Consider the following 20,460-nt stretch of genomic DNA (forward strand, 5'->3'; position numbering starts at 1 on the left):
AGTATCTGATTTAATTAAGCCATTGACCATAAGGGATGTGCAGTTAATAATCCACGGATGAAGATTCATTTTAGACAATGTCACAAGCACAGACGTCAATTTTTTTTCTTTAAAGATAATGTGGCAGGGATCCAAATAGCTGCTCTAAAATGAGTCTGGGAGACAGTACAAAATAACATGATTTTTAGGCTTCTATATTTCCATGTAATGGCACATTCAGTCAAATAGGAGTTTCCTGCATAGCGATTATTCAGAATTGTTGACTGCAAGAACAGAAGCCCTCATCACCCATTCAGGCTTTTTGCTCTTAACATTAGTGATATGCAATATGCAAACATGAAATGAATCCATGGCCATGAACCCATCTGTAAAAAATGACTTAGCAACAAGGGTTTTTTCCCTTTATAACATGTCCCTCAAGTTTTCACTGCCCAAACCTAGGGACAATAATAGGGAGAAGTTCTATAAATGGTGGAAACAGCACAAGAATAATGAAGACACTTTAATGAGTTTCCAAGTAACAGAACTGAAAGTAATTAACACACTCATAAAACTGAGGCAAAAGCAAGAGGGAGGCAAACTTTAACTAAAAAAAAAAATTAAGCAAGTCCCTTCTAATGAGCATGGAGAACTGCCTTGTACAATGCTCTGAATTAGTTACTGAGAAATTAAATTCATCTACAACAAGTGATCAAAGGGGAGAAATATAACAAGATTAAACAACACGGTGCTGGGAGCAATCAACACGACACACCTATATTGGGCTGACTCTTAACACTTAGTACCAAACCCGATCCTGCAGATGCATTCTGACTGCACAAGCACCTCCTCCAAGGAAGGAAGCGTATGCTGCATCTCCTGCGTATGCCCACAGCACTTGGAGCAGCACTTGGTCTATACTAGCAGGTATGCAAAAATCTTGCATAATACAGTTTTGTACACTGCTTTTGGGTCACATTTTGCTAACTCATCTACAGCAGTAATTCGGGGCTTGATTATTTAATTCTTGATGTCGTATTAAAACTTGGTTAAAAAATTGGTTATAATCAGTTAGAAAACGGAAAGCAATAATGCCGAGAACTGACCTAATGTTCCTGTCTAGCACCTTGGCTTCTAGGATACATATTATACATGTCACTCAATATGTATTGCCTCACACCATCCAATCTGACTTAGCATCAGGAACATTTGTGGAAAGTTGAAGTGGCCCGAGGTGGGATGGTGAATGGCTACACTGCCTTCCCTGGCACTGGCAGAAGTACCTGGCAGACCACAGTTCCCAAAGCAGATGTGTTCCTCCCAGTGACTTTCTGATCATTCCAATACATTTTTGGAAAGGAGGGGTTACATCCTTCACATATCCTGCAGGCTGTGTGTGGCTGAGGACCAATGTCTAGGAACACTGGAGAAAGGGTGCAATTACAGAAACAATCACGCTTTTTCTGGATGAATATCACTATTGGGACCTCAGGTCCCCCAGACCCTGTTTTTCACCCACTTTCATTGTTCTCCAGTTATGCTTTATGATGACAGAACTGATCTTTCTTTCTCCTACCCTACATCTGTCACTGGGAAACCACGAATGACCAGTTTCACTTCATCTGCTGAAAGCCAAAGGCTGCAAATCTACTGGATATAGGTGCAAGTGGAGCTTAAAAAAACCCCACTCTTGTCTTGAGGATCATTTGGTTTAAAAAATCAATGAACCATAAAGTAGGTGGAAGCAAGTCTGTCCACATAACACAGACATCTAATGTGGGTTTTACATGGGCTGTACAGTGAGGCAACCCTCTTAGAAGCCTAACTTACCCCTGGGGGTGAAGAAAAGATGATGATGCCTTCAAGGCTTCCTGATATGTGTCCATCAAGTCACTCCATCCCCCTGGGAAATTTATTCCTCTGGTTCATTCCCTCACTGCAATACTGTAGACCTGATTTCTAGTTTCTGTTTTGCTTCAGCTCCCACCCATGAGAAAGTAAGTAGTTTTTTTTTTTCCTGTTGGGATTATAAAGCTGTCTGCTACCAAATCTCTCTCTTTCACATATGGACTTGTAGAAAATAACAGTCACCTCTTCACCTTGTACGTGATAAACTAAGTAGTCTAAGCTCCTTAAGTCTCTGCAAGGCAGGTTTCCATCGTTTTGGTCTATCGCAAGTCAGCTCCTAATATGTTCACACAAGGATTTGCACCAGATTAACTAAATTGGTTTAAAAATGAATAAAGTTGAATGTTCATAACCTTCCAGGACAGGAAATAATGACACCTGCTTTACCTCTCTGCCCTAAGGCCTTTCCATGTGTTGTATCATCTCTGGTGTTGCTGTCACTCCACTGCCACTAGAGTTACTGAGGCTTCTCAGCTGCTTTTAACACTGGCTCTGCTCAGGGGTCAGTGGGGAGAAAACTGATTTAAAGAATAATCACATTGATCTCTTTCCATTAGTCAAGCTTTGCATTTGATTTCCCTGTTTGAAGCTGTAGATGGAGACTTAATGGGAGCTGGCTTCATGCCAAGCAAAGGTTTCCTTCCCTCTCCTCCACTGCTCCCTCTAGTCCTGGTGTTTCCATTCTTGTCCTTGGCTATGGGCCTACCAAACCCATCCAACCTCCTGAACCTGAAACTTCAAGGACATCTCCTTTCTCATGACTGACTCCTGGTTTTGCAGTCCTTGTATGCTATGGACTCACATGTGCTTTTACACACATCCCCCTGCACACCTTCCTCTGCCTTCAGAGCAGTCCCTGTAACCCTGCTATGACCCTGCCAGGCTCCAGACATCAGACTTTCCATGCATGCAGGACATGTGTCCCCTGGCCTGTCGCTTCATGTGCACTGAGAACCGTCGTCTCACCCGACCCTTGTGCAGTCACTATCCACTGGTTTTTGTGTTATTTATGTACTCATGATACGACAAATCATCTGATTCAGCACAAAATACAGCCCAGGACTGAAAAGAGCACATGCAGAAATTACCTTGCTGGCTTCCACAATTCTCCACTCCTAAATGATTCCATCAGTAGGCCTGATATTCCTCCTGCTTCACTCATCTCATTCAATGCCTCCCTTCTTGCTCTTTGTCTACCACCTCAGTATTAACAGCAGAAAACCGTTCATTTCAAGCTGTGCTGTTTGCTTCTCTGCCTTCTTAATTTTTAATCTCTTCAGTACCTGAAAACACTATTTTTTTCTCTCCTCAGTCTCTTAATTTTTCCCCTTCTAGGTTAAACAGCTATATGAGTATCTTCATTTATTCACATTATAAATCCTTATACCACAGTTAGTTGCTTACAGACATGCACCCTCCAGTTTCTTATACATTATTTAAATCGATTTGTAAGAAAGATGCTATTTAAAAGAAAGCTGTACAATGTCATACTGATCTGCTCACCAGATAATTCACATGTTGTTTAAAATCACATTAATGGATTGCTGGTTTTTGCCTTTTTTATTTTCTTCTTGACTGTTTTGAGGGGCTTAAGAAACTATCCTTGGACAAAGCTATTTATTTAATTTTCTTAAGACATCATAGAAATATAGAATCATACAGTTTGGAAAAGACCTTTAAGATCATCAAGTCCAACCACTAAACCATGTTGCTAAGTACCACATAGAACCATAGAATAGTTAGGGTTGGAAAGGACCTTAAGATCATCTGGTTTCAAACCCCATGCCATGGGCAGGGACACCTCACATTAAACCATATCACCCAAGGCTTCATCCAACCTGGCCTTGTACACTGCCAGGGATGGAGCATTCACAACTTCCCTGGGCAACCTATTCAGTGTCTCACCACCCTTACAATAAAGAACTTCCTTATATCCAATCTAAACCTCTGCTGTTTAAGTTTAAACCTGTTCCCCCTTCTCCTGTCACTGCAGTCCCTAATGAACAGTCCCTCACCAGCATCCCTATAGGCCCCCTCCAGATAGGGGAAGGCTGCTATGAGGTCTCCATGCAGCCTTCCCTTCTCCAGGCTGAACAGCCTCAACTTTCTCAGCCTGTCTTCATATGGGAGGTGCTCCAGTCCCCCGATCATCTTTGTGGTCCTCCTCTGGACTTGTTCTAACAGTTCCATGTCTTTTTTATGTTGAGGACACCAGAACTGCACACAATACTCCAAGTGAGGTCTCACAAGAGCAGAGTAGAGGGGCAGGATCACCTCCTTTGACCTGCTGGTCACGCTCCTTTTGATGCAGCCCAGAATACGGTTGGCTTTCTGGGCTGCAAGTGCACACTGAAGCCAGCTCATGTTAATTTTCTCATCAACCAATACCCCCAAGTCCTTCTCCGCAGGGCTGCTCTGAATCTCTTCTCTGCCCAACCTGTAGCTGTGCCTGCGATAGCTCTGACCCAGGTGCAGGACCTTGCACTTCATGAGGCTGCCATCAGCCCACCTCACAAGTGTGTCAAGGTCCCTCTGGATGGCATTCCTTCCCTCCAGCGTATCAACTGAACCACACAGCTTGGTGTCATCGGCAAACTTGCTGAGGGCACACTCAATTCCATTGTCCATGTCAGCGACAAAGATGTTGAACAAGATCGGTCCCTGAGGGACACCACTTGTTACTGGTCTCCAGCCCGACATTGACCACAACTCTTTGCATGTGGCCATCCAGCCAGTTCTTTATCCACCAAGTGCTCCACCTGTCAAATTGATGTCCCTCCAATTTAGAGACAAAGATGTTGTGTGGGACAGTGTCGAATGCTTTGCACAAGTCCAGGTAGATGACATCAACTGCTCCACCCCTGTCCATCACTTTTGTAGCCCCATCCTAGAAGGCCACCAAATTGGTCAGGCAGGATTTTCTCTTTTGGCTATCACCAAGCACCTTGTTGTTTTTCATGTGCCTTAGCATGCCTTCCAGGAGAATCTGCTCCAAGATTTTGCCAGGTACAGAGGTGAGACTGACTGGTCTGTAATTCCCTGGGTCATCCATTTTCCCCTTCTTGAAAATGGGGGTTGTATTTCCTTTTTCCAGTCATCAGGAACTTCACCTGACTGCCATGACTTTTCAAATACAATGGACAGTGGCTTAGCAACTTAATTCGCCAGCTCCTTCAGGACCTGCAGATGGATTTCATCAGGTCCCATGGACTTGTGTACATTCAGGTTCTTAAGACAGTCTTTAACCAGATCATCTCCTACAGTGGGCCCAAGGTCTTCATTCTCACAGTCCCTGCATCTGCCTTCCAAGACCTGGGTGGTGTGGTCAGAGCATTCTATACCTCTTTTAACACCTCCAGGGAGGGTGACTCAAACACTTCCCTGGGCAGCCTGTTTCAGTATTTGACAACCCTTTCAGTGAAGAAATTTTTCCTAATATCCAATCGAAACTTCCCCTGAAGCAACTTGAGGCCATTACCTCTTGTCCTATCACTTGTTACCTGGGAGAAGAGACCAACCCCCACTACACTACAACCTCTGTTCAGGTAGTTGTAGAGCGATAAGGTCTTCCCTGAGCCTCGTTCTCTCCAGGCTAAACAACCCCAGTTCCCTCAGCTGCTCCTTTTAAGACTTGAGCTCCAGACCCTTCACCAGCTTCATTGTCCTTTGGATCCACTCCAGCACTTCAATGTCTTTCTTGTAGCAAGTGCCCATAACCGAACACAATATTCAGCCTCACCAGTGCCCAGTAGAGGAGGATGATGACTGCCCTGGCCCTGCTGGCCACACTATTTCTGATACAGGCCACGATGCCAGCTGGCCTTCTTGGATGCCTGGGCACAAGCTGTCTCATGTTCAGCAGGCTGTCAGCAAACACACCCGGGTCCTTTTCCACCAGGCAGCTTTTTCCACTGGCCACCACTCTGCCCCAAGCCTGTAGCATTACATGGGGTTCCTGTGACCCAGGTGCAGGACCTGGCACTGAGCCTTATCAAAACTCATACAACTGGCCCTGGCCCACCGATCCACATCCCCCTGTAAAGCCTTCCTACCTCAAACATATTAACCGGAATATACCCTCAAGATAATAAACAGAACTAGCCCCAGTATGAAGCCCTGGGGAGCACCACTTGAGACTGTCCTCCAGTGAGATTTAACTCCATTCTCTACCATTCTTTGGGCCCAGCCATCCACCCAGTTTTTTTTACCAACAAAGAGTGCACCCATCCAACCCACGAGCAGCCAGTTTCTCCAGGACACTGCTGTGGGAAACAGTGTCAAAAGCTTTACTAAAGTCTAGGGAGACAACACCCACAGTCTTTCCCTCAGCCAGTAACCTGCCACCTTGCCACAGAATAAGATCAGGTTAGTCAAGCAGGACCTGCCTTTGCAGAGCCATGCTGACTGGTCCAGATCACTTGGTTGTCCTGTACGTGTCATGTGATGGCACTCAAGATGATCTGCTCCATAACCTTCCCTGGCACTGATGCCAGGCTGGCAGGTCTGAAGTTCCAGGACTCTCCTTCTGGCCCTTCTTTTAGGTGAATGTCCCATTTCCTAATCTCCAGTCAACTGGGACCTCCCTGGTTAGCCAGGACTGCTGATAAATGATGGGAAGTGGCTCGGTGAGCAGTTCCACCAGCAAACCCAGTAATCTTGGGGGGATCCCATCTGGTTGCATAGCTGTGTGTGTCTAAGTGGTGTAGCAGGTCACTGACCATTTCCCCTTGCACTATGGGGACTTTTTTGCTCCCCATCCTGACTTCTAGATCAGGGCTGGGTATCCTGAGAATGACTGGTCTTACTAGTAAAGACTGAGGCAAAGAAGGCAGCAAATATCTCAGCCTTTTCTTTAGCCTTTGCCACTGTGTTTTCTCCCACATCCAACACAGAACAGAGGTTCTCCTTAGCCCTCTTTTTGTTGCTAATGTATTTAAAAGAAACATTTGTTTATTGTTTTTCTACATCAGTAGCCAGGTTAAGTTCTAATTGGGCTTTGGCCCTTCTGATTTGCTCCCTGCATAACCTCACAGCATCCTTGTAGGCTTTCTGAGTTACTTGCACCTAGGGACAAAAGTCCCTAACATACAGGACTACCCCAATGCCTCGCCTTCCTTGCCTATCCTTTCTGAAGAGTTTATAGCCATCTGTTTCAGCACTCTAGCTATGTGAGTTATCCCACCATGTTTAAGCGATGGAGCTATGTTGTTAGTTTTCCTGCTGCACAATGGCTTCCAGCTCCTCCTATTGCTCATGCTGTGGACTCCTGTAGATGTACTTCAGTTGGACTATTGATTCCACCACCTTTTCCTGGGGAGAAGCCCTAATTCCTGTGTGACCATGTCTCAGTAAAACAGCAGGTTCTGAAATATTTTCTAAAGCTTATAAAGCTTATTTGTTACACTGAATATTTAGACAGTCTTCCAGGTACAGACTGCCAGCCAAAGTAATCTTCTAATTTTAGACAACCCTATTGCAGAAGTGCTGTCAGGTCAAGGGGATTCATCTTCCCTGTCCTTCAAACAGATAATAACCACAAAGCACCCACATTTCCACACTTTCAGTCACATACATTGTCTTGTCAGCGTACGCAGTCTTCTCAGCTCTCAAATTGCATATATTACAGGGCCCATCCATTATCTAAAAACCTAGTTCGTGGATCCACTTCATTTCGCTGCCTCCCAACTCAACTCATATCTCAGAAAAAGACAGAAAGTGTAATACCCTCTCGCCTAACACCTAATGACTTGCTCCCTGTCACACAGAAATTTGCCAGAGGGGCTTGATGGAGAACTGCAGCCATGCTGTTATTTCCCTAAACACTCATTCCAAAAACATAACTCTCCCTGAACATATCTCCATGTATAGCCACAAAAATGGACATATAACTCAGCCCCTCTGGCACATGCATATTGTTTTAAGATGAGTAACGAATGACTCCTACTCATCTGTTTGTGACTGATAGTCCTGTAATATTATCCATTGAGCCAGAATTTTTACTGCCTCTTTACAGATAAATGGCAGAGAAAAGGTAAAAAATCTCAGCCCTATTGAAGCTGATGGGAAAACACCCCCTGATTTAAGTGACATCAGAATTTCTGGTTGAGGCTGCACCTTTTGGCATCAATGACAAAACCAAAAGCACAGAGCCAGGAGCTCAGGAGCTGATGCCATAAATCATTAGGAGTCCAGGGGTCCCTCCTTGCTTTAATGCTTTCTAATGGTGCAGAAGATTAATTAGGTGGCAGCATGTATAGCTAAGATGGTCTGACATTTATTTTTAAAAAACAGAATAAAAACATCTTTGTGAGAGTTTAACCATTTAAGATAAAATATTAAAAGAATCCCAGCAAAACCAGGTGGAAAACAAGAAGGAAACTGGGAGAAAACATTATTTTCTCTGTCTTCAAAGACCCACTGTGGTGAAACACCCTGTAGTCTCCTTGCTCTGGGGCTGCTAACTGAGGTGAGGTCAGGGTAAGTTGCTTTGGACTGGAGACATGCCCTCCATTGTGCCAGTGAATATACATCAAAACCTGGCCAAAGCTGGCCATGGACACACTTGAGCTAACTCAGCAAGCAGAAAGCAAAATGTGGTTGGGAAAGATAAGCTGCATGTGGACAATGAAAAGTGGTAGGTGGCTCAGTGGGTGAGGGTGACCTGTGCCTTGCCCTTCACACTGGTGGCACAGCCCAGGCCCACATTGTGTATTAGGCCTGGATAAGCCCCCATACCTCCATCTGGATGGACAGCAGGGCTATAATGTCAGATGCCACCTCTGAGGTGAAAAAATAACCAAAACCCGAGAGTGTGCGACCCTGAAATCCAACACTGAGGGAAACAATGTTAACCTCAAAAGTAAATGTAATTTTTGGCATCACGTGATTTGGAGCATATGGTCATGTCACATTATTTTAATACAGTGCCTTTGTTAAGACCTGCTGGAATGACAGAGAGGTGTCCCCCTCCTAAGATGTGGTATCTCAGTGTCCCATTGAAAGCAAAACAATATTTGAAAAGCAATGTGCAGCCCACACAGAAATATGGTGGGAGAGCCTCAGTTGCCTGTAGCTCTTGAGGTTAGGAGGAGAAGAAAGAGTCAAGAAGTGGGCACTAACTGAGCATTAGACAGCAGACAACTGAGTACTGAGTGACTTTAGTGTGTATTTTCATGAGGGTTTTTTTAGAGTTGCCATCCAAATTCAGAAAGACTTACTGCCTGCAAAAAGGGGTACAGTGATTGAAGTTCCTGAACTTGCACAAACTACCTGCCTCATCCAAATAGCAAGTGCTTTTGTCTTAAAAGGCCTGACTTTGCTCAGCACAGCTACAAGGGTCAGCTTTTTCTCACCTGCGTTTCTAACAGCAGACCCTGAAATTCCCTTTCCAAACCACAGTTTCAACCATGTCATGCTTTGCTTCTGTCATCCCCTGCTACCATTTTAACACAAAGAGTGAAAAAGGAAACATCCCAAAAACTCTTTAATTTCTTGGCATAACCCAAAGGAGGCCGTGCTGCACTTTTTCCATGGCTTTGTCTCACAAGTCACTTTATAGACAATAGCAGATTAATTATAACCACGGGTTTAGCAAATCCCCATGACAAGACATCCTTATTGTGGTTGAGACAGCGTGCACTGAAATGATAGGGAGGAAATCTGCTCCTTTCCCACATCCAAGTCTCTTGGTGGGTTCGTTACAACTGCAAACCAGCATGGCTGCTCTCCCTGAGCTGAGGGCCTGCGTGTGACTTTGCAGGCTGCAAGGTCATTTGTGGCAGGGTTTGGGTGACTGAGATGAGAAGGAAGGAGAGGGGTGACTTTGCTTGATTTGAAGTTCATTCAAGTGATTGACATTTGGGATGCTTTGTTAAAGAGAGGCCACGAGAATCAGAGCAGAAACAGAAACGAGACCCAAGCAATGGCATCTATCAAGACACCTACCCACAGCATTATTTCGATGTTCATCTTTATCGAGAGATGAGCTGAAACACTGGGCTCTCTCCTTCCCATGTTCACAAAACCACTTCTGCTAGTTAAAAATTTACTGACTTAAATTACAGGACAAACGCCCTCAGAAATCATACATAAATCTGCATAAAACATTATGATTTCTTTCAAAGCAAGTCCTGAGGGCACTCCCCTCTTATGCTCAAGGTTAAGGAGGGAGGCAATGCTCACACACTGCATTCACTGCTATGATTTATCATTTGTTCTTCGCTGTCTGCATTTCCCTGACTTGTTGAGAGCATCATCATCAACGTCAGTTCTTCAGCCTGTGCCTGGGGTGGGAGGGAAGGCTGCCTACAGACCTTGTCCCACAGCATGCATCTTTTCCAGGGGCTGTTTGTCACACCTGTGCCTCCTAGGTCAAATAGTGCCAAATTTGTGAAGACAGAAGAACACAAAATTAGAGCCATATGTGAATGGCGGCCACTCAGCACCAGATAAGATCTCCCTGCCCATACATACAGCCAACTGGTCTGTTCCATGCACTGAACTAGGCAGAAATCCTCCAGGGAAAGAAAAGTCATCATATGATTAAAGATGGTGCCAAAAACTAGATCGGCAGAAGAAAACTTTATCTTTGGCATTTCCTGATTTCCTGTGTGTTTGACTTTAACATTAATAAACTTTTAAATACAGGTTTTGGCATTCAGTATTTGCCCTATCTGCCTAAATGAAAAAAGCCCAACCCCTGCACAAATGGAACACAAATGTTGCAGCACCAAAATCCCAAAATAACAGATGGAAAAGCACCGTTAATCCTCACCTTTTGAAAAATGTTTGGGGTTTTTTTCTTTTTTTTTGGATTAAAGTCTTTCTTAGGTCTATCCCTTTCTGGCTTGGCCTGCTTCAAAGTGGTGCTGAAGCACTAAAATTAAAACTGAGAAAGAGGGAAAAAAAAGTCCCTCATATTTTTGGTTGCCATATTCACTAAGGAAAAACACTGCACAAAAATGCATCACTATTGTCACCATGCACTTTGAAGTGTTTGGGTAGGGCTAGGGCTGTATTGGTCATTTTGGAATGGAATATTCTCACATACCATGTTACAATGCAGTTTCTATTTTTTACTGAAAACATTGGTATGTACATAAAATTTGTGGTTTTACTGAATGTTATTGTTGACATGAAATTAAGTGGTTTTGGAATTCTTCCCTGTGAAATATTTCTTTTATGCTTTTGTTCTTTCCTTGTTTTTTAAGTTCCATGTGAGAAAAGCACAATTCTTATATCTGGAGTCTTTTTGAAAAGAGCAATTTCCATTCTCTCCCATCTCCAGTCAGCTCCTCCCTCTTAGCCAAGAATTCAAAACTGCTTCCCTTTAGCCATTGTTCTACTCGGAGCTTGGCAGGTCCCAGCTCCAGGCCAAGACCACCAAAGTGAGGATCTTCCTTCCAGCCAGGTCAAGGCTGAGGTCCTCTACCAGGAGAGCACGTGTGATAAACTTACTTTGCTGTTGCTTTTTTGGGTTAAAAAAAAAAAACAAACCAACAAAAAGGATTATTGTGGTTGTAAAGACTTTCATCAGGACTAAATTCAAAGGAAGTTTATTAGTTCACTGTATAATCTGTGTAAAGTGTCCAAAGAAGCTTAATTCTTCTCTTTGCTCCCCCGAGCAAACCGACAAAACAAACTGGCAGCTTTCACCTTTGGTTTTGAAACAATGCTTTCCACTGAAGCTTTAAAAAGAAGCTTTAAAAAGAAATCTAATCCTGCATAGTTTCCTCCTTTCTTAGCTGTTAGAAAAGCTTATTTTAACACACACAGCCTATTCGACGTGTCCTTTAAAAGGGTACTGTTCCTTTAGCATAGCATGAAGAAAAAGCTCCAGCAAGCAGCATGCTTTTGTGTTTTCTTTTTTTACCTTTCCACATGGTCAACGTTGCCTGCCACACCGACCCCTCCAATGGTATAAATTTTCCCATCGTACACCAGACTGTTATGTCGACACCTTGGGACTGTCATGCGGGACACGAGGTTCCAGTTATCGAGCAAGGACATGTAACACCAGACATCAGCGAGCGTGACACCTGACTCCATGCCGCCTGGCACCAATGTGCGGGTGAGGGAAAGAAAAGGGGAGAATTATGTGAGATCCTGGAATGGCAGCAGCTTTGCACACAGCAATCAAAGCCAGTCACAAAGTAAAAAATCTTCAAATGACATTTGACTAATTAAAATAAATCACCCTCAATGGTGAGCATCTGTTCCGATGATGCATATCTGTGTCATTTATTCATGTGCCCCAAAGGCTGGGTTTAGTTGTGGTTTTTTTAAGAAGATGACATGAAGAAATCAAGATGTCAGACTGAGAGGGACATGTGCATAAGGGGATAGACCCTTTTCAGTGTTCATAAATAACTTCCAGTCTATTCAATTACTGCAACACTTGCAGGAAGGTGTCAGGAGGCACAGCCTATCTTGGCTTGCGAGACACAGGCCAGTCTGAAATCTAAAATACTTAGCACAGTGATAGATTGAAGGAACACATACATGGGCAGAATAAAATCGGTGCTTGCACTGCAGGCTTAATGTCTGATTTTCAGAGACAATTTTTGAATTTATTTTCATTAACTGATAAAGAAAAGAACCAGATGTACCACTCTGGTGAAACAGTTCAGGATGCTCCAGTGAAATACTCATATTGGTCATTTTTAACTTCTGATTGAAGCTTCCAAGGTAACCACTTAGTGGGTGTCTTACTATTCCCATTTTGAAGCACAAAGAGGTGAAATGATTCATTTCAGACCACACTAGGAATCAGTGGTCAAGCCAGGAAAAAAAAACTACACTCAGTTCTGTGGTTTAACGAGAAAACCAGGCTTCCTCACTCTCCAAACCTATGATATGCAGTGTGGGAACCAGTACTTGGAGCTGGCAGGGGTTCATTCCCACTTCTGTTGGTTCCCCTTCCCTTTTTCTGGTATCTTGTAAATTTGAGCAAAGCAAAATATCAACCGACACTCAGCTAGGTTTCTAGCCATGTGGGACTCTCAGCTCTCCTGCTGTAGCCAGCAAGTACTATCAGGTTGCTCATCCAGATCCAGGGGAAAGAGCTAAAATAAGCTTTGAATTTAAGATTCAACAGCTTTTTTAGCAGGTATGGCACAGCCTAAAATGGCTCTACTTATTGAAAAGTACCTCAGCTAAGAATAACTAAACATCAACCTCTTACAAAAACTTCCATAGAAGGCTTTCACTCCAGTGGCAAAACAAGCATAGGCAAAAAAACCCATCAAGAAATAAGTCCCAATAAATCCTTAGGGCCCCTATGCAGTATTGATGGAATTTAGCACCACAGGCAGCAATTTACTGCAGAAAATGCAGTGAGGGAACTCGGCAAGGGACAGGCAACAGCTGTAACCTCTTACTGGTACTGCCTCCTGCATCTGTGCTCCCAACTACATTCTTGGATCACATACATCTGCACCTCCCTGCCCAGCTTCCTCTTTTATCATCAGACCTTCCCTCAGCTGCCATCAGAGCATTCTTGCATTTCGTGGTGGGAATTGCTTTTCTCCCTCCATCCAGGCAGAGGTACGACCAGGCTGCAAAAACCCGGACACCATGATGCTACGGGTGCAGCATGGATGGCTACTTGGGGAGCTAAAGCCTTTTATGAAGTATAGTTTCAGTTTCATAGAAACTAAGAAGATTACAGGGCTAGTGACTACTGTCAAAAGAGAGGTCTCGACAACAAGTGCAAAACGCGAATGCTTCTTTAAGCAAATACTGTTAAGTGTAGGTCACATTCAGCAGTTCAGCCTGTCTGTCTCCAATTCTATAACCCACCATTTAGGCTCAACTACAGACAGTATTTTAAATTGTGTTTCTATGGCAGTGAAACCTCTTTCCATGCTTGATGGTTGTCAGACCTATTTTCTTCATGTTGCAACTGCAAAATATTGCTGTTGACTGCTTTGAGACAACATTAATGCTGTAGTGGAATGGAGAATGATAAAAGCAGGGAAATTCCTCTCTTCCAATCTCCCTTCCACTTGTTTTCCTCCCCCCACCTCCTGGCCCCATGAGCAGCTGGGTACAACCCTGGCATGTCCTTCTTTGGCTGTGCTTCTTATGTTGTAAGGAGAAACCTTTTTCCCAGCCTAGTAAATTTGGGGATGAAGGGATTGACAGCAGCCCTGCAGAGAAGGACTGGGGGATACTTATGGATTGGAAATGAGCTGGCAATGTGCGTTTGTGACCCAGAAAGCCAGCTCTGTCCTGGGCTACATTAAAAGGAGCATGCCAGCAGGTCGAGGAAGGTGATTCTAAACCTCTACTCTGCTCATGTGAGATCCCAGCTGGAGTGTTGCATCCATCTCTGGGATCCCAACATAAGGACACGGAGCTGTTGGAGGAAGTCCAGAGGAGGCCACAGAGATGCTTAGAGGGCTGGAGCACCTCTGCTATGGAGACAAGCTGAGAAAGTTGGGCTTCTTCAGCCTGGAGAAGAGTAGGTTCCAGGGAAACCTTACTGTGGCCCATCAGTACTTAAAGTAGGCCTACAAGACCTGTAATAAAAGGACCAGATGTAACAGATTTAAACTGAAAGAGGAGGGATTTAGACTGGACATAAGGAAGAAATTTATTACAATGAGGGTGCTGAGTCACTGGCACAGGGTGCCCATAGTATCTGTGGCTGCCCCATCCCTGGCAGTGTTCAAGGCCAGGTTGGATGGGGCTTGGAGCAACCTGGTCTAGTGGAAGGTGTCCCTGCCCATGGCAGAAGGTTGGAAGGGGGTGAGCTTTAAAGTCCCTTCCAAACCAAACCATTCTATGAATAAGTTTCTATGAAATCTGCTGCTTACCTGAGAGATAGATGTTGTCCCCAGCACTGACCACACTGAAAAACTCTCTATCGTAGAAGGGCAGGCTGGCCAAGGGGTACCACTTGTTGTTTTGAGGATTTAAGCAAGTGACCGCTGTTAAAGCACGCTGATTCATGCCAATCATCTGACGACCCCCAACTAAGACTATTACCTCAGCTACACCTAGGATTCAAGTAAGAAAGAAAATAAAACAAAATGTCATCTCTCAGTGAGGCAGGAGTTTATAAAAAATACTTGTCAGTCAGGGTAATTTTAATGTTTTGTATATAAGTCTGTTTTAGACCATGCAATGAAATAAAGAAGGGTGAGAAAAAAGGGAGTGTGTGTGTGGGGCACAGCAAGTCTAATTCTCTGGACAAAATTTCTACATCTCAGAGTTTCTATTCCCACTTCATAGCCAGAGCTGAGTCAAATCTCACCTGAGTGTTACTCCAGATTCACCCCCACAGTGATGGCCACAGTTTAACTCTGGGACATTTTGTGGCTCCAACCCAACAGTGCAGTTCTGTGGCTAGTTTGGATTTAGCATGCAGCAGAAGTGTTAAAAATTGTTCTGCAGTGATTGCAAAGCCCCAGTGCAATTTGTTGCCAGGAGGGGAAGGCCTCAGAAGCAGGACCACGAGGCCAGGAGCTAGAAGGAATCACCATTTTGGAAGCTGTGATCACAGCTGGCCCCATTGCTGTGGTGTGTTACGGTGCCCAGCCTAGCGACATGTGTGCGCAGGCTGGGGGGGGTCAGAAGCATGTAAGTGAGATTGCCAGCAAGAGAGATGAGGAGCTGCAGCAGAAAGAAATGCGTCTGCAGAGTAATGGATTATCGTCATTCTTCATTAGTGTTTCCACAAAATATATCTGTGTCATTCAAGCAAGGTTACTCTCTTAAAAGTTATTAAGTTAAAGTGCTGTACAGTTTTAAATAAATATTTCTCAGTAACAAGAGATCATTATTTTTGAGCCACACCAGAAAATCTAATCACCTGTGCAAGACATAACTTGATTATAATCAATGACCTCGAGAGGGCATGTGACATGCTGCAGTGAGTCCACAGAGGGTGTTTAGAGATCCTTTGTGCCTACATGAATGCCGCTGATATGCAAAATAACATGATTCTATATAATTAGACTCTGACCTAAAAAACTATAATCACCCCCTCTTACCCCAAGAGAATCACTTTCCCCTCATCAACAAGCTTCTGGAAATGGATCATATTACACCTTCAATTTTATATACATAAAATAAGCACTTTTCAAAACCCCTTCAAACATCACACCATTAGTCGTTGTCTTCAGTGAAAGACTTTTTAGTGTAGATTGTTATTGAAAGTCCTCTACATTTCATCTTTCTGAAAGGTGCCTTGATGAGGCAGTCTCCAGAAGCTGCAAATGCCGTGGTTTGATATGCCATCTCCGTGCTACATTAGCATTGGTGGCAGTGACAGGAAGTTTTGCCTGGCTTTGTGATTGTACTTATGGGAGGCAGAATGTTAAAACAATTCACCTGTTCCATCTGACTCCTTCAATGTAGTTTTCCTACATGATATTTGCACCACTCTCTGTTCAGCAAATAGTTAAGACATTTCTTAAAGCCGGCTTGTACAGAAGCTTAGGCAACATGGTCTAGTGTGAGGCACCCCTGCACACAGCCGGGGGTTGGAATTAGATGATCTTCATGTCCTTTCCAACCCTCACTATTCTATGATTCTTACATTACTGTGATATGGGCTCTGCTGGCTAGTTGGAAGCATCTTGGGGTTTTTACATGTATTTTTTCCAAAAAGGAAAATGCATGTGTTCCTCAGGTGAGAAATATCTCAAAGAGGCACTGCTCCCCATCACTGCTGGGCCTTTAAAAGGGAATATATCATGTCTGATCCATTTGTTTTTGAGGCAGCAAATAGCCCTGACTGGTACTGTAAGACTCACCATATGAGAACAATATATTTCCATAGGGCTATGAAAGTGAAGCTGTTTTATGAATATTAGTCAGATCCTCCCAACAAGAGGCTAAATGTCAAGGAAGCAAATTGTACACCTATTTTTGCAGCTAGGGAAACTGAGGCATGGAGAGGAGGGGGCTCCCTTTCAGGACAACAGTGGGATGCCATGGTCTCTATCAAAGATAAAGAATTCCTAGAAATTAGGCTTCTTTTAAATCGTGTTTAAGGACTGTACATCTAAACACCTGCATCTGACCACTGTGAAAGGCTCCTAAATGCTTCAGCATTAGTGGAAATGGAAAACTGAACTTGAAACATCACCAGGCTCTGAGCAGGAGCCAAGGGAAGGAGACATGCTCCGTGCCCTATCCCAGAGTGTGTCCTAGCCAGGGAGCTGGTGTCATTGAGGAAGTTCTGCTTTACCTGCAGATAGCCTGGGCCGGGTCCTTGGTGTCTGCATCTCTTGTCGGGCATGTGGCAGCATGTGGTAACGTTTGGCTTCATTCACTAGATCCCGGCAAGCCTCCGAAGACTTTATCAACTCCTCATTGTCAACAACATTTAGCAGATAGCTGGGATGGATGAAGGGGAGGCGCACCACTGCCAGCAACTCTGCAGCATACTGTGAGGGGGGAAAAATAATAACACACTACAGCCTTTGTGCCACAGTTCAGCCGCTCAGCATCTCCGCCTCCTTCCCCTGCAAACTGGCCCCTGTCACCCAGCCTGGAAAAACACTTATCATGGATGTGCACACAAACCCTGCCTAGAGATTGGGTGGGACAGAGACAACGAAGCACTCAGTGCTCTCTCACCCAGGCTGGTTTTGGTCCCAGGAGACTGAAAATAACCGTCAAAAGGTGGCAACTCTTGTTATATGGCACCGTATGGAGGGATTTTTGAAATGAAAGCCCATTCTGGACTCAGGCGGAATGTAACACCTTGTGCACTGGAGACATGGACAGCTTCCGAGTTTTCTGAATTAACCTTGAAATGAGAGCATGGTTGTTGCACACTGTATAAAAAACCCAAACAAGTATTTTCTGGCATTATAAATGTGAAACAAATGCCGGTAAACAGCGTGGATTTCAACAACTGCTATGGCAGAGACTTAATAGTCACCAGCCAATCTGCTGAAAATCTTTTAATTAATATGGTTTATTTGTTGGTGAAACAAATCATGTCATTCTAGCTTTTGGGGAAGTCAGACTCCAGAGGGTGCTATACAAATACGGACAGTATGTTTCATCTTCTAAATAAATACATTAAACCTCAGAGGGCAAAGGACACCCAAGCAAATGAAGTTGTCTGTCACTGAACATGGCTTAAAGGAGAACAAAACCCCAAGAGAGAAAACTGCAATCAAAAAACCAAAAGCCCATCCCCAGATTCTTCTTTTTATATGTAATTGGTTATATCACAACACAGCACAAGATCACAGTAACAGGAAAACGTGGTTCTTGAAAACCAATGCACACAAACAGGATGCAAACTAAGGGTGTACAGCAAGAAAAGATAATCATCTGTTGTAATAAATATTCATGTAGAGGCAGCATCCAAATATCCCAACTGGGACTGAGGCCAGGACGCAGATAAGTATTCCTGAGGTCCATGCGACTGGTCCTGAGGAATGCTGGGCGCAAGCAGCATCTGCTAGCCTACAGATGCCTCCGGTCTTCCAGAAGCTACTTGGCACTTGCTTTCTTTTTCAGCAGTTGTGCCTGTCCCTGCTGTGTGTGAGAGCCAAGTCACAGCAGGAGCAGGAATGGGAATAGGGCAGGGGCACAGCAAGATGAGAGGGCAGGGATGCAGCCTGAGCCAGATAATGGGTTGGTCAGGAGGGTGAGGATGCAGTGACACCTGGGACTGCTTCCAGGGCTTCCCCCTTCCCCATCCCAACTGAAGAAGCAGGCTTCATTTAGGAGGAAAACAGAGGATTTCTCCTAAAAGCAATTCACACTCCTTTCCTGACCGAGAGCCATGTCAGCCTCATGTGAGCTCAGTCAAAGTGAGGATGTAGCTATCTGCAGGGAGCTGAAATCCATGTGTGCCTGCAGGGTCATGGCAGCAGGGAGATGACTAGGGTCTCTTGCTCTCTAGCCCTCCTGACAGCAGGACTGGCAATTTTAGATACACCCTGTAGAGCTGAGGCCTGGCCACCCTACAGTTGTTTGGGGACAAAAATGTTGTTTGAGGGATGCAAAAGGAATAGGAAAATGCTCCTCTCCTGAAAAAAAAACACAAACAACCAATGTGAGCAGTGAGTCTGCAGCTCCTCGCTATTACCTTTGACATTGCACAGGGATGACTAGGCTTGAGATCATCAGCCTCCAAACCTGAAAAGACACTCCTCTCTTTTCACTTGCTGAAATCCATTCATAAGGTGCTTTCTAGGAGGTAAAATGGATGCTCCCCTTCCCCAGAGTCACAAATGTCAGGCACTTGGCTGCAGATATCTTAATGTCATTAAATGGTACCTTGTAGGAGAGGGAGCAGTGGACATATGGCAGTGGGTGGCAAAGCTTTGATTTCAGGAAGTGCTTTTTTAAAGAAGGCTGGAGGCGTTTAACCTTACATGGGAGCCAAGACAAAAAGTGGCATCAGAACATGGCAATAATATGGATAGTGGGTGTGCAGGGGAAAAGCCAGACAACCCCCATGGGGGAGGTTAATCCCCATTACAGGCTGCTCGGGAAGCAGTATGAGTTGCTAAAGGGCAGTTTAAATGAAGTTGTAAAATATATGGAAGTGTACAGCGTTGTCAGCACTTCCCCTTGGTGCAGCAGGACACACCAGAGCTGCTCCTGATGCTCCCAAGGCAGGTCTGCACTTGAAGCAGCCATAACACAAAGCAGTGCAATACACAGGCACAAACAGTTGTGCCACAGAATTACGGGCTTGACAGGGACCACAATGTCCCAGATTCGGGTGAAGTAGAGGAAGAGGGCTCCCATTCAACAGGGACACACAATTCCCATAGGTCCAGTGGAGCAACTGCCTCCATCTCCCACCTTTCCCAGAATAAATGGAGCAGCACCACTGCCTGAGCACAGCGAGCTCTCCCTCTCACTCGCCCACCTTGCTTTAATTAGATAAGTGAGAAAATGTGATTCTGTTTCTCTCCTGCATCCCCCCAGCTTCCGCCTTTGTCTCCTCTTTTGTCTGTGCTCATGGCTTATTTTGAAGGGGAATAATAATTAGAACATGTTGCTCCCTTTCATCAGCTTGAAAGTTAATGTCACATATCAAAACCGATGCCAGTTTTCACTCTTATTCTTCCCTTTGCTCAAACAGCTCAGAAAAGCTGGCTCTGTGTGTGTGTATCTGTGTGTGTGAGTGCACGACCACACGCAGTTGCAGCTTGGGCTCATTGCTTATGGCATTAGTGGTACATATAATTGCAGTGTTTTTCACCAAGTGATTTGGAGAGTACATACCATTGCAGTGTCTCTAGAAGACAGGAGAGGCTTTTATAAACCAAATGCTTTTTGCATCACCTTTTTTAAGCACTACAGTCAAGGGTGAATTTCATTTAGTCTCACTGATTTAAGAATATTCAAGTGATTTAGGCAATCAGCAGCCTTTTTCTTTTGGATTCTCCCTTACGAAGGCTCCCTAGCACCATTAGCTCTGATTGTACCAAATATCCTTTTACTATTATCCTTTTCATTTAAAACTGGAATAAGCACCACAAAGCATTTCAACCTCCTTACCATCTGTTATTTGCTCTCCATTCTCTTGTGTCTTTCTGTTGCTCCTCATACAGACACGAAATATCTACTGCACCTATGGATGTT

At 44.3% G+C, this 20,460-nt stretch overlaps 1 protein-coding gene across 2 annotated transcripts in view; it reads right to left on the reverse strand.

Annotated features, from left to right (window-relative positions):
• Window positions 1-20,460, reverse strand: part of KLHL29 (kelch like family member 29) — a 399,407-nt gene that overhangs the window by 23,238 nt on the left and 355,709 nt on the right. For both annotated transcript variants that reach the window (XM_034061213.1, XM_031046691.2), the window contains 3 exons: window positions 17,087-17,285; window positions 14,706-14,888; window positions 11,759-11,939 (listed from right to left, as the gene is read on the reverse strand). In XM_034061213.1, coding sequence (XP_033917104.1) covers window positions 11,759-11,939; window positions 14,706-14,888; window positions 17,087-17,285 — 563 coding nt within the window. The remainder of the gene's footprint in view (window positions 1-11,758; window positions 11,940-14,705; window positions 14,889-17,086; window positions 17,286-20,460) is intronic.

The sequence above is a fragment of the Melopsittacus undulatus genome, chromosome 3 (assembly GCF_012275295.1).
Source record: "Melopsittacus undulatus isolate bMelUnd1 chromosome 3, bMelUnd1.mat.Z, whole genome shotgun sequence".
NCBI classification, from domain to species: Eukaryota; Metazoa; Chordata; class Aves; order Psittaciformes; family Psittaculidae; genus Melopsittacus; species Melopsittacus undulatus.